Source organism: Falco punctatus (genome assembly GCF_963210335.1).
Source record: "Falco punctatus genome assembly, chromosome: 15".
Taxonomy (NCBI): domain Eukaryota; kingdom Metazoa; phylum Chordata; class Aves; order Falconiformes; family Falconidae; genus Falco; species Falco punctatus.
The window spans coordinates 23176999-23191279 of NC_137595.1; the positions used below are offsets into that span (position 1 = coordinate 23176999).

General features: G+C 52.6%; 1 protein-coding gene across 5 annotated transcripts in view; it reads right to left on the minus strand.

The window, feature by feature from the left end:
• Positions 1-8534, minus strand: part of LOC308053695 (H(+)/Cl(-) exchange transporter 5) — a 43883-nt gene extending 35349 nt beyond the window's left edge. For 2 of the 5 annotated variants that reach the window (XM_080365268.1, XM_080365264.1), the window contains exon 1: positions 7554-7574. Coding sequence is in view for 2 of the 5 variants with exons in the window: in XM_080365263.1 (XP_080221389.1) it covers positions 7595-7598 (4 nt within the window). In the remaining 3 variants the exon portion in view is untranslated. Of the gene's footprint in view, positions 1-7553; positions 7575-7594; positions 7880-8463 lie in introns of those variants that run through there. The other 3 variants (XM_080365263.1, XM_080365262.1, XM_080365267.1) reach the window with 3 other exon arrangements.
• Positions 8535-14281: the final 5747 nt, after the last annotated feature.

A 14281-nucleotide genomic window follows, 5' to 3' on the forward strand; every position in this document is an offset into this window, starting at 1 on the left:
GCATACTGGAGATGCAGAGCCAGGCATGCCACCCCTGCCTGCAGACACCCAAGGATGACTGTCGGAAGATGCATGCAGCCAGGCTGCCCCCGAAGTCCCTCTGAACAGCCATGCTGCTCTTCTCTGGTGGTTTGATTTTTTTCCCGTTTCGCTTGAGTGGGTATCTGTGACGCTTCAGATAACTGGCTATTCAGAGAGACAGACTATACCTTGGACTTCCCAATACCCACTCCTGTTTCCACAGTTACGTGCTGCTTCTCTCTTCTTCCAGGCTAGACACCTCTGCCTCCGAGCCCTGGAGGCATGCCCAACACGAGCCAGCTGGCGTTCAGGAGAGGACCAGCAGCAAGGCCAGCCTGGGTCCCGCACAATCGCCATCCACATTACCAAACAACATTTCGATATGCATCCCTCTTGTGATGCTGACCATGGGCTGCAGACAGATCTCAGGACCAGGCTCATGTCCTAGTCACCCAGCTTTCTCCAGAGGGTTTGCTTTTTTATCCCCTTGTACAGTATCACCCCTATTGTCACTTTACTCAGTTTTCCAATCAAAGCAGCCTGACTGATGTGTTTACTGGGATGACAGACATTTCAGTGCTTTTCTCCAGCAACCCCTGCCTTTTTTAAGATGCTTCAACATACAGAAACGCAGTAAGTGTCGAGATACAAGTCAGACCATCTTGCTTTTGCTGGGTTCATTTTTTCTTTTCCTTCTAAACTTTTTCTAATTTCCATTTTAAATTCCAGTTAAAAAACCACAGTCTTAGCTCAGACACCTCTTCCCAAGAGCTTCTTCACAAATGCTTCTCGCTTCTTTTCAGGTTAATGTTTTGACAAAAAGCAGCCTAACTTGAAAATGCAAAACACCAAATTTACAGACTGTTTGTGATTGTGCCATGCAACAGACAGTTAAAGGGATTTTGCTACTGGCTTTTAAGCTTTCTGTATTTTCCAGACTAAATTCAGTTATTTACAGCAGTTTCCATGCTGAAACACAACCAACAGTTTCTCTGCCATTACCACCCTCTTTGGAAATTCACGATGGTGAAAATGGTTGACTAGCACAGTTCTGCATAGGAGCACCAGCTGAGCTAGGGCCTTGTTTTTAAAACATACCTGTGTAGCTGGTAAGCAATGACTCCAAAGTGTCTACAGGCCATCCTCAGTTTAGCAAATCTTCAACAACAGAGCCAGATGTCACTCCATTTATCCAGTCTTCCCAACGCAAGTGGGAAGAGAGTGAAGTGTGATTAACACATGACCCAGCATGAAACAGCCAGAATAGATTCAGGTGGTTTTCATTACGGAGACTGCTTCAGCATTCAGAACAGACCTGACACAGTTTTCATCCAGAAAACATCAAAAACTTGGATGAAGACTCTAAAGCCACCTCCTGCCAAAATCTTTAGTCTTAAAATGGATCACAAGCAAAGCTGTCCTCACAGCCAACTCCTTCCCTAGGGGAGCTCTGGGAAGCAGCATATCTCTGCGGGCCCCGTTTTCGTTAAGGAGGCAGGCTTCTTCTTGGATGGCAGTTTCCAAGGTGAGATGGCCACAGACTGTGCTCAAGGAGCTATGGCCAAAGTCCACACCCACAAGAAGTGGAGTTAGGGGCTCCCAAGACACATGGCAGCGAAGTCACTGAAGCGGCAAAAGGCTGTAGGACCCCCCTCCATCCTCTCCCCATGATGGGATCCGCAGGGACCAGTCCCACGACCTGCAGCTTCGGTCCAGCATGGCACAACCTGCAGAGTTCACAGCAGCGTACCAAGCCAGACACAGCACATCCACCCCAAAAGCCAGTGGAAAAATAACCTGGATGCAAGACGAGAAGATCTTAATACAGAACAGTCTTCAAGGCAGTATGAAAAACAGCAGTACTGGCCAAATATGGTTTTTACAAAAAGCGTTCTTTCCACTTTATAGTAGGGAAGCACACAGAGTACACATGCCAGCTTCATTTAAACCCAGACACCCTTCAAGGCTCAGTAGCATTTCCGCAATGAGATTCCTGATATTGGTGTGAGGAGATCCGGGAACTCATCTAGCAAGAGGCTTGTATTCTCTCCCCCATTCCCCAAAATATATCATTGCACGGTCACCCAAGCAGCATAGCTCCTCAAACCTCACGCAGCCAGTGCTCTACAGTCGTATTCACCCACGGATGACAGCAGCACCCACAGACACCCAGCACACACACACGAGTCCCCCGCACCACACAACACTCCAGACAGTTTCACACCTCATGCAGAACCACTTGCCAGACAGCAGTGTTTTTAAATACTGTTGGGGTAAACACAAAAGGACAAGGCAAACGAGAAAATAAGTCAATTTAATAAAGGTATAGATAATTTTCTACTTCCCAACTAAAACAAGTTACTGCAGCCACAGAACTAGTGTGTTGTACTCATTTCCACTTTTCAGGTTAAAAATGTAACTCCTCATAGCCACACACTATTCATACACCATAATCAGTAGCTGTGTGACACTAACACAGAGGATCTTTACTTTTGGATTACATGACTTACAATCATCCTACTCTTTCCACATGTGTTACATTTAGTTATTCTACTGAAATTCAAAAAAGGACAAGATTTTGCTGTTACAGAACTGAAGTCCTTCAGATCTAATGGAGAAAGCTTATGCCCGAAACTGTATCAGACAAAAAAAAAGAAGCCAGATAACTACTGATGAAATATCATCTCTCCTCAAACACCACCACTTTTTTCTTTCCCTTTTCCTTTCATTTTTCTCCCCCTCACCCCCCCACCCAATAGTAAGGACCATCATGGCTAAAATAGCAAGATTTCAACAAATAATTATATTTTACAGTCCAGCTTAGTTTCAAGCTTGCATAAAGCTTCAGCCAGAAACCTGTCATTTCATACTCTTCTTAAGTGCCAAGTACTGTATCTCTTCCAGCAGAGCAACTCATCTTTTTTGTTTGTTTTATGAGACACTTCACAGCACACCCCAAGATGCAAACATCACACAAATGTGATATTGGATTAAGACATATTTTGGGGAGACTGCAGTTTTGCTTCTTGCTTGACAAGGTAGAAAACACCCAAAGTACTGAAATATAGGCTACAACGAACCTAACAGGGGATTTTCTGAGGCACAAAGAGAATGTAAAGCACTCAACTTGCACAAAATCTTCAGTGAGAAAAGCCTCCTTAAAGCCTCCCTGTCCTGATGGTAAAGGGGTTACAGGAGGAGAACCAAAGCCCTGGCAAGAACTACTGCTAAGTTTCCCCAGGGAGGTGGCATTAATAATCCAAAGAGATGCTGCCAAATTGCAGCAAGAATTACAGCTGGTACACACTGAATGCTATGAAGCAGCCAGGCCCCAAGCGTTGTGCATGCAAGTTACCTTTCCAGCATCTCCCTCTTCACAAAATCCACCTGAACTGCTTGACACACATGATGCAGCTGATTTTATGTATTTTTGTCAAAGCAATGGATTTCATCCTGCTCACAGAGTCCTCCTCAGACTGACTGTTACTTTGAGTCAAAGTATACACACTCTTTCTGTATACAGTCTCTAGATATTTAAAAAAACAGACATTTCTGAAGAGGGGCACAATAAAAATGGCATTTTGGAAGTACTGAATTGCAGCCCAACAGGTCTGAAAGCCATTGCATGGAACCAGAAAAAGCTAGCACACAAAGAACAGGGCAAACTGGTTGACTGCAATATTGAAGCACCTCTTGGGACTCTCTGAATTTCTACAGATAGTTCAGCTTCCTACAAAACCAGGACACACATTCAATAGCTCACCTTCTACCCTCCAACAGCAGAAGCCGCAACGTTTTGGTGTCAAAGTGTTCTGTAGCTACCCACAACACCAGCACTCTCAAAATACAATGAGGTTCTTCCTTTGGGAAAAGTGCAATTTGGCTAGAGAGCAAAGCACCTGTGGCCACTGAAATAAGCAGTCTGGACCCTCTACTTAGTTTCCAGCCAGGTTTTCAAGTTTTCCTTTAGGAGTCGAGCCTCCGTGGTGGCACACTGACCTCATCCACAGCAGGCAGAGTCACCATGATGGCTTCAGACCCTCTGTTAATAGATACCTTCTATGCTCATCGCTGTAAAGTGTTCCGGAAAACGCAACTGCACATATATTTCATCAGGAACTGTTCTAACATATTGTCCTGCAGCACCTAGGAGATCACAGACCCTGTATACCCACACACAAAGGATTTTCCCTTTATCAACAATGGTCCTTACAGTCACAAAGAACAACAGAAATGGACTGCCACTGACTGCAGCAGTATCTCTTTTATTTAAACTTTTAAAAAAAGTTATATTGTAGCAAGTGTCATTAAAAAAGAAAAAAAAATCCGAAGTAATTTTACATATCCTGTGTAGGTCTCACTACAGTACTTAAACTTCTTGAGAATTTTCTGCTTAAAACAAAAACCCATGAAAAGGCAAAAGGACTATAAGATGAAAATCAGGGGCATGATTAAGACCTCCCACCCCCCAAAAAGCCACCAGGTGTGTCTATCTGACCAAAGCAGTCATCTGGATTGGCCAAGTGTGTCTGTAGTGTCCCTTTGTCCGAATAAAACACATATACATCCACTACAGATAAATCTAAAGTTCAGTCAGTTGGCTGCTGAAGTTTGACTGAAAGAGCCACACAGAGACAGAAGGAGCTTCCGCAGCAGCCTGCTCTGCCCGGGAGACAACCTGATTCTGCCCTACAGCACGACCACTTCTTTCTTCTCCAGATTGCAACAGCATGCTGCGACAGTCAGCCTCCCTGGAGACAGTCTCACCCATTCCTCAGCCCTGCGGAAATCCCTGAAGGTTCCACCCCGAGGATGCAGGGACACACAGTCAATATCCCACCTTCCACAACAGAGCCGTGCAGAAAAGGAATGACTATAAAACACCCCCAACGTCACCACAAGCCCCAAAATGCTAGTTTTGGTGTTTCCACAGCACTCTGGAGTATCTGAGTATTGGCCTCAAGCCAAAAGCACAACACAAACAGCTGCAGCGTGACAGTACCGGGTACGCAGCACCACACAAGCCCAAATTATCTGGCTTTGTAGCTTCTCCTATCAAGCAGGGATGCACCCAGGGTTACCTGGCTCTGCCTTCGGATGCTGCCCAAGCTACACCAAGGAGATGGGTGAGCTACCACACTTGAGAGACTCATCCAAGAAAGAGCCTTTCAAAACCAGAGCTTGCAGTCCTTCACAAACAACTGCACATGAAACTGTGCTGCATAGCCAAGAGTGACTTGTTATTCCAGAAGGAATAATTAAAAGCATGATGCAAGATGCACATAAATATTCAAACCCACGCTGTCAATTCTGCACCCAGACTTGAATCTAAACTCCTGGATAAACCCGCTGGATGAGTCCAAGACCAGATGATTGTAGTGTCAGCCACCACCAGCCCTTGCCCGGCTGCGCACGCAATCTGGGATGCCAGCCACCTGGCTGGACTTCACCCGACCAAATGACCTGTGACAGTACATGAATGAGCACTACTTCTGTGTAAGCATGCTCAAGGTGAGGAATTTTGAGGGGCAGGTTTGCCTTCCTTCACTAGTGACCAGATCCAGCTGCAGACACAGCTGGTGCCACCTTCCACATCAAGGATGGAAGAAGAAAATGAGGAACCGTGACAGAGGGAAAGAAATGTATGGGTGTTGGGGAAGGAGGAGGTAGATGAAGACAGATGCAGGGCAAAAGAGCAGAAGCAGCAGGCAAGGCTTCAGAACCTACGGAGCTGCAGCAAGCACCTCAGTCTGAGGAGGGGATGCCGCCATCACCGCACAGGCACATCCTCGAAAATGCAATTCCCAGGTAAAAAAGGAAAATTTGTATACATTACCCAGCACTTAAAACCCTCATACCAAATCTAGGAGGCAGCCACACAAACCTAGGTGCTGCAGGAGATGTTTCCAGGCATCTCAGCAGCAGGACACGCTCCACAAGCACTAAGCCACCTCCCACCACCCCATGCCAGAGCCACTTCCCCTCTGCACCATCGACTTTTCCTGATTTTTGCTGAACTTCACTGCCAACAGCTCGCATGACAGTAACAACTGCCAACCTAAGAGCTCACTCCATGATTCCTCTCATTAAACCAGTTGATCATGAAGCACAGCTCTTCATCCAGAACACAAGTGACTCCATGTTCTAATTGCACGCTGCAACATGACAACTGCACAATCAGCTTCTTGCCTTGCCAAGACATCTAAAGCCAAAAGAATAATGTATCATTAACTGATATTTCCTGAAATAATGGTGTTACAGCCACATTTCTTACTCAATTACCAGCTTCAAGGCTTTTTTTTTTTTTAAAGAAAAACAACACCCAAACAAGAAACCAAATTAAACACAAATCAGACAATGACTGCAGGAAAGTATTTAGATGAAAGAAAATCTTGCCTCACAGTGTTACCCAGTCCCGAAGTACAGTGGGGATGCCAAGAGCACATGGCAGCAGAAAGCAGCAGCACGGCTGTATGGCAAGGGACATGAGAGAAAAGTACATCTGTGTGGCACAAACTCCCAAGAACCTCCTACAAAACATGTCAGGAGAAGAGAAATAAGCTTCAGTGTTTTGGGGCCCATGGTGATTTTCTAACTTCTGCAGCTTTCTGGCAGCTGAAGATCATGACTTACTGAGTCCACAGGGAGACCAAAGGAAATTTGCCATTATGTTTTCAAGTGTGTGCAGTGCACAGGGTGGGTTAGAAGGTGCAGGTACAACACAGCTCTATTAAAAAACCACTTTTGGTTAGGCGCCCCTCCCAGACCATTTTGGCTTCTACAGTTAAGGGAGAACAACTGTTAGTGACAAGGCCACAAAATCTTGGTAAACCAAAACCAAACCTCAAAAGATATTTTGGTACAACAAAGTTTAAGGTCATATACCAAAGACCTTCAGCTATCACTGAGCAGACAGTGGGAGGCCATTTCAGAAAGGAGCAGCTCAGCAAGGCTCCAGCTTGGGCTGGGAAAATGACAATTTGACCATTGCGTCCCAAAGCATTAAAAACAATTTGCTCTTTTATACAACCATAATTTAAGCCATATTTTAAAAACAAAAACATAATACTGGTTTTGAGTTCTTCTGGGAACAAAGGGAGTCAGAGGCATAGCAGTGTCTGCCAGTGTCCCCGCTGCTTCCCAGGTGCTAGCACTCACAGTCCTGCCCCACAGCCACCCAGAACAGAACCACCAACACCTGGGAAACTACAAAGTGTGCATTTCACAAACACCTTCTCTGCACAAGTGTAAAAAGTTAAATCATTCCTTTCGTTCTGGCTGCAAAACAAAACTGAGGTACAACCTTCAAGATTAACGAAGGCTTTAAAACTTGGGCAAATGAAAGCTCACAACATCCAGAAGCTGGTAACGCACACTGTGTTAAGGATTCCCAGACTCTGGCCACCCTAATTTTTGCACCACCTATTCCTAAAGGTGGACGGAAAGAAAAGTAGGTGGCATGCCCGCAGCAGCTCATCGCATTGCTGTATGCTGCCCAGTCCCAGCTCTCCACATTTTGCACCAGCGCTCACCCACAGGAGAGGTCAATTGCGATTACGAGAGGATCATTTACCCATCCAACAAGCGGCATCGGTACCTTCGACCAAGGCTCAGCTGTTCCTGCCTTCACTCCGAAGCTTCTTAGAGCTGCTGGAAGAGAAAGCGTGACTTGCTCGGGTGAGGAAGCTCAGGCAGGACACACAGCCTTCCCAGCACCACGCTGCGGGGGGAAGCTCCGGCCCCGTGCCCCAGGCGTGCCAGGCACTGCACTCCTGCCAAGCGCATGGGGAACAACCTGCCTGGCACAGGTGATGTAAGATGAAACACTGCACAGGTCAAGAAAACCATCAGAAGGCTATCTGTCAAAACAAGATAGGAATTGGTTACCTATGAAGAAGAACGTAAAAGACCAGGCCTGGAGGCAGGGCCTGAGTCTGCTGAACCTAGTGACAAACCATGACGTTTGGCAGGAACAGTAAAACCCTTCGAGCTTTAAGTGAACCACCCTCATTATATGCTAATTTTAATAGAAAAAACACAGCTCCTGGTCGAAAGCCACCCGCCTCTAGGAGCGCCCCCCTCCCCCGACCGCCGGTACCTTTGACCTACGGGAGGCGGGCGGTACCAAGAACATGGAAGGGGTGCGGAGGCACCTACACAAACCCTGCGGGCACTGCCCGCCCTGCGCACATTTGTAAAATAAACAAATACCCGGGCTCGGGTATGCCCGGGCACTTCCTCCCCCGGGGCAGCCCCCACCGCGGCCCGGGCCGGGACGACACGGGGCCCCGGGAATTCTCCGGGATTCTCCTCAGCGTCCCATGCCGGCCCTGCCCAAAGCTCCCGGTTCCCAGCCGCGAAACCGCGTCCCTCCCCGCCCTGAGACGGGCGCTGCGGCCCAGCCGCTCGGCCCTAGCCCCTGCCCCCGGCCCCGGCCCGCACCTCGGCCGCCTGGGCCGCTCCGCCGCCGCTGAGGCCGAGCCTGGCGCCGGCCGCCCCGCGCCGCCGCACTGCGCGCTGGGAGGCCCCGCCCACCGGCCGCGGGCCGGGCCGGGCTCGTGCGCAGGCGCACTGCCGCGCTGGTGAAGCCCAGACACCCTTTGCCGGCGCCATCTTGAGTGTGGGCGCCGGGCTCTTAAAGCGGTATGCTCCCTGTTCTGCGAGGGCGGGGGGAAGCGAGGGGAGAGGGTCCCTGCGTGAGGCCACAGCGCGTATCGCACCTCCCCCCTGCCCCTGTCCCCATTGCTGGCACGTCGCACCGCAGACACCCCCATTGTTGACCCCCCTATCGCTGAGCCCCCATCACTGACCCCCCATCATGGACCCCTCCATCGCTGCTCTGCCCTCTGCCTCCACCTCGAGCCCCACTGGGACCCCCCATGCTGACATTCTTGGGGGAATGGTGGACCGAACCTTAACTCCTCTTGTTTTTCCCCAAGCTCAGCTCTCCCAACACCGCGCAGGCCTGGGCTGGGACATCCCCGCTGCCAAACTGTGTCGGGGGGCATTTTTCACCCAGCCTGAACAGTCAGCATCCCTCCCTCCCTTGCCTGCGGCCGGGGCACACGGAGTTTTTCTCCCTAAATGCTTCCAACTGAAGGACAAATCCCTACATGCGGTGGGGCAGTTCCCAGCCCCCAAAGTGCTGCTGTGCTGGGATGCCAGTGGGAAAATGTTCAGGGGAAAGGCAAAATTCTCCAGCCCCAGGAATACTTTTTCCCTCTCAATTCACTAAATAGGTACAAAGGATGTCAGTGCTTGCTGTGACCCACGGGCAGCCCATCCCTCGGGACCGGCTCGCTCACCTCCGTGCCCCCTCCCTGCTGAAGGGCAGCCAGCCGGCACTCGGGGGGTTCCCTCGGGGTAGAAGATGTGTAAAATGAAATAAAGGTGGATGTAAAGCAAAGGCTCAATGTCAGCTTTTTACCTCCAGGTCTGCTTCTGGCTTGTGGTGTGGACTGTGGCCACTGACGACAACCTCTGTGCCCCTGGCCAGGGCAGAACTGGGGGCTGGGGGCTCTCCCTGCCCCCCCGGACGGGCTCCATCCCTCCTCTCCTCCAAAGCACACAAGTCTGGAGGTGAAAAGGCAGCCCTAAAAAACCCAGCATCCCTCCGCTTCCACCCACCCATGCCCCACTAGGTGGGTACCTCAGGGCTCAGGGAGCTAAACCCAGCTCCCCCCCAGCCCAGACCCCCCAGGCTCTGCCGGGACGCTCCCCGTGATCCCCCTCCACCCTTGTACCAAACCGGGAGCACGGTCGGAGCGGAGCGCTGGGCTGCTGTGTGAGCCGGGGCAAGGAGAGCCGCCGTGCCTCAGTTTCCCTTCTCCCACCTGTCCCCATGGGCCAAGCACCTTGACGAGGACTCAAGGGCAGCGGATTCTCCGAGGACACACACGCACACCCCGGCACACGAGCACCCTCAGCAGCACCGAGCTCCTGGGAGCAGCCGCCGCGGCGGTTATGGGTGGTGCCCCCAGCAGATGCCAGCCCCCCGCCCGCAGCCCTGCCAACGGCGCCCACCTCCCAGTCCGGCACCAGTCCCGCCAGCGCGCTGGGGACAGGCAGGGGTGCTGGCAGCGCTAGAGGGCAGCAGCGGTGCGGGAGGAGCCCCGGCCGGGCAGAGTCCGCCACCAGTCGACAGCATCTTGCTGGAGCATCCCTGTTATCCCTCGGTGCCCTTGGACGTGTCTTCCCCTCCTCCCACGGAGGCTGGCTCAGAGCCTGGCTGGTTTCTTCTCTGAGCCTGGAAGCGTGGCCGGTCCCTGCCAGGAGCCAGGGCAGCAGAGCACGGAGCGGTGCTGAGGGCACGGCTGGGTGGTGCTGCTGGAAGGGGAGCAGGACCCTGCCCCATTCCTGGCCAGAGGCCCGGGGCAGGCCGCCCTGCAGGTGTGGGGGACAGGCAGGGCAGCACCCCAGCCTCTGGCTCATCCTTGTCCTGGGAGCATAGGTTCACCTGGCTGGGAAGTCGCTGCAAGCTCCCAGCTCCTGCTCAGGACAGAGATGCACAGATGGGTTTGCCTCCCCAAGGAATGTCTCCTCCAAGGGCATGTGGGAAGATGGCTCTGCAGCTCATCATGGAAAGGCTTCACCTGGTGCCCAGCGCCCTGGCACCCCCGGACCACCCGCGTCCCACCAGGAGAGGCAGCAAAGAGGGTACATGTCATGATGAGGCCGGTGACACTCCTGTTTTCAGAATGTGGGAGAAGAGGTACCTTATTTTTACCATAACAGCGACGCTAGAAGGTTACACCACAATCATGCTACACAAGCAAAACTCCTTTAGAAGAGGAAGACCCTGCCACAAGTCCTGATGAGGTAAACCCCTGGCTTCACCTGCTCATCTCTGTCATCACCTGGCTCGGCTGGGCTCCCCCAGGGATTTGTGCCCAGAACTGAGGACCAGCTCCTCTGGCCTCAGCCCCAGGCAGCTCTGCTGGGCGCAGCCAGCCCCACCGCATCCTGGTGCATCGTGCGGTGCTCCCACCCTTCAGCTATGCACCGAGCTGGGACGTGCTCCCAGCACCCCCCCTGCCTCCCTGGGAGCAGGAGCTGCTGGATTTTGCCTTCCACCTTTCTCCCCGCTGTGCTCAGGGCATGGGGGCTGATGGAGCGGGCAGGTGGGCAGCAGGTTACTCCCCAGGCATGGCAAGTACCCATCCTCTGCCCAGAGGTGCGGCACACACAGCAGCAAAGGGGTCTCTCCTACCCTGCATGCTAGTTTGGCCCTTTCTGGTTCCCTTCTCCAGGTGTGGGAAATGCCATGCGCCTCACAGAGGTCCTTGCCCCCAGCACTGCCATGTCCAGCTCCAGCAGGGCTGACAGCCCCACCATTTTCCCATTAAATGAATGTCTTCCACCCCCACCCCCGACCCTTGGAAAATCAGCACTTATTTTCTCAGTTGTATAGCACGCAAAAGGCTTGAAAGAACCAGAAATAAACAGGATAGGGAAGTGCAACTGGGAAACCTTGGCAGAAAGCACTTTCTGTGAAGCAGTGGTCTTTGGAAGGGGGGAACAGGACTGTGGGGCTGGAGAGAGAGGGCTCTGCTCTGCTCCACGGCTGTCCTGCTCAGCCCAATAGTGACAACCACTGCTGCGGTGACTGGGCTGCTCCATGGGGAAGCTTTAGGAAGAGAAACCTGGACCTGGAGGTATTTGCAGACACTCCACAGGCAGAGCTGCCAGGGACCAGGAAGGCAGACCCCATCCCCGATTTCCTGCCAATTGTTTTCTATGCTGCTTGCCCAGAAGCTTCATCAGAAGAAAGAAGAAAATCCCCCTGGCTGAATGTGAAAGTCAGACACATCACGTGAAGGCAACAACAGCCCCGGGGCCGCCTGCCTTGTCCCCAGCCTGCCAGGAAGTCGCTGGGTTCAGGGAAACAGGAAGCCCTGAAATAGCAGAAGCTGGAAACATGTGGCGGGTGGGAGCAGAGCTGGGAGCATCGCTGGGAGCATCCAGCATTCCACCGCCTCATCTGCACAGCCCCTGGTTTGCCCCTTGGCATAATTTTGGGATGAGCCCACTGCCCTTTGCCTCTCCTGCCACTACAGTTTCCTCATCCACCCACCTCATCCCAGCAGACCCCAGTCCAGAAGACTGGGTGCTCCAGGACCTGTCCCTGCTGTGCTCTGGCCCACCCTGGATCTGGCACCTCACTTGGAGAACACACCCAAAGAGAGGTCCCAGTAATGGGCACAGCTTGCAGAAGGCATGGCCTTGTCCTGCTGCTAACAGAGAGCTCAGCCCCATACCCTCCTGGGGTGGCAAGAAAACCAGAGGTGATCCTCAGAAAGCAAGCAACCAGCTTCTTGTCCAACCCTACCTGTAACCAAGCAGGGAAGGAGCCGCTGCCCCTGTGTGCTGACCTGGAGGGAGCAGTAGGACCTAGAGCCAGGTCTGAGCCCACTGCTCAGAGAGCGAGCAGGAAGGAGGGGGTGCTCTGGTCCACAGGAGGCTGCGGGGAGGATGCTGCTCCCTCATCCACCTGATATTTACACTTGGTGGCTACTGGCGATATCCACCCAGCATTGGCCTTCCAAGTACAGCCAGCACGGAGCTGGGAGACAACAGATAGCAAGGAACACCCCACCCCCCCACACACCCCCAAACACAAATAAATATCATAGCAAAATGGGAAAAGAGTTGAACTTTAAAATCTAAACATGCCCTACAGCAGTAGGATGGGCAGGACAGGACACCAAAACTCATGAGACACAGTGAGGAAAGGAGCGTGTGGCTGGGCATCATGTTAACGAAACCATAAAGAATTACAGGGAGGTGTGAGGGGGAAGGTATTTCAAGTCCAAAGATCATTGCATGACTGGACTGCTAGCTAGAAAATCAGGGGTGATTATGTCGAAGAGGGTTATTTGCAGGCTTAGCTTCCTGCTTGAATGCAGGCTTGGTGCGGAGGAATGGTGACACAGGGCTGGACCCTCCTGGTATTAGTTTAATTCGTTTAATTATGAGGTTAATGCCGGCTAAGCCAGCAGGGAGCCCCAGCCCCGATCAGCTGTGTTCCTCTGCTCTCCCCTCAGCTCGCCCCAAGCTGGGCCAGTCTCAGCAACGTCAGCCCTTTGGAAATGGAGCTCCGACCCCGCAGCCCCGGGCTGCCCAGCGCTGCTGCTGGTGGGGGCTGCAGGAGGGCAGCTCCTAACAACCCGGGGGGAAGGCTGCAGGAGAAAGCCCAGAGCGGCAGGACAACCTTTCGCCGCTGCTATCCCGTGCCTCAGACGTGCTCTGCCGCTGAATGAAATACCACCGGCTGAGAGGCACGTGAGGCTCGTCCGTTCCCAGTCCCCGGGGACCGCCAGCAGCCAGCGCCTGTCCGAGCAGAGCAGAACAATCCCGGGAAGTGACCCGGGGAGGCGAGGGGACAGGATGCCGCGCTGGCCGCCACTGCCAGCATTGTCTATTTGGATACCTGGGGGATGAAGTCAGAGCCCAGCTCCCTGCGGAGGATCAGGTGGTGGGGGTGGCGTGGGGAACAGCAGCCAGGGGAAAAAATCACTAAACCCCTCTGATCGCTGGCACCCGCCTCGGTCTCCACTTCGGTGAAACCTCAGCAAGGACCTGGAGGAACTTGTCTGCTCTCATCCAGGGGTGCTGGCATCCCTGGGGAGAAGCACCCACTCCCCACTGACCCACGCTGTGGAGCTCTCCTGTTCTCTGGACAATAGGGGGGTCACACAGACATTCCTTGGGGGCTTTTTCAGGAGTCAGAAAGAGTAGTTAGTTGCACCACTGCTAAGGAAATCTCACAGCCTTGTTCTGCAGCCCGATCTGAAGACACAAGCCTGCCGGCTACCCTGGACAAACCTGGCCCATTGCCGGTTCCGTAGCTCTTAAAGATAGTGTGCTGTCTCCATGGACTGCCGGTCTACTGCTGACCTTCCCAGGGGTTCCCCCACGGCACCCAGAGGTGGGGAGCATCCTTGGGGCACTGGTGGTGGAAATCAGCACGGAGGATGTAAAGCAGGAGCAAGACCCCCAGCTCTCGTTGCCACCAAGTACTCCCTGCAGCCCGGAGGGACACAGGTTGGAGCCAGCACCACACTGTTTGCTGCAGGGATGGATTTGAGCACTGAAAGGGTTCACACTGAGGCAGTCCCTCAGGCACTGGTTGGAGCCGGGCTGCAGCTCACAGACCTTAACACATCCTGAATGATGGTCCAGGAGAGACTCGCTCCTCTTGGAGAAGACCCTGCTGAGGGCTGGTGAAGCTGGGGACTCCATGGGGGCTGTACAGGATGGA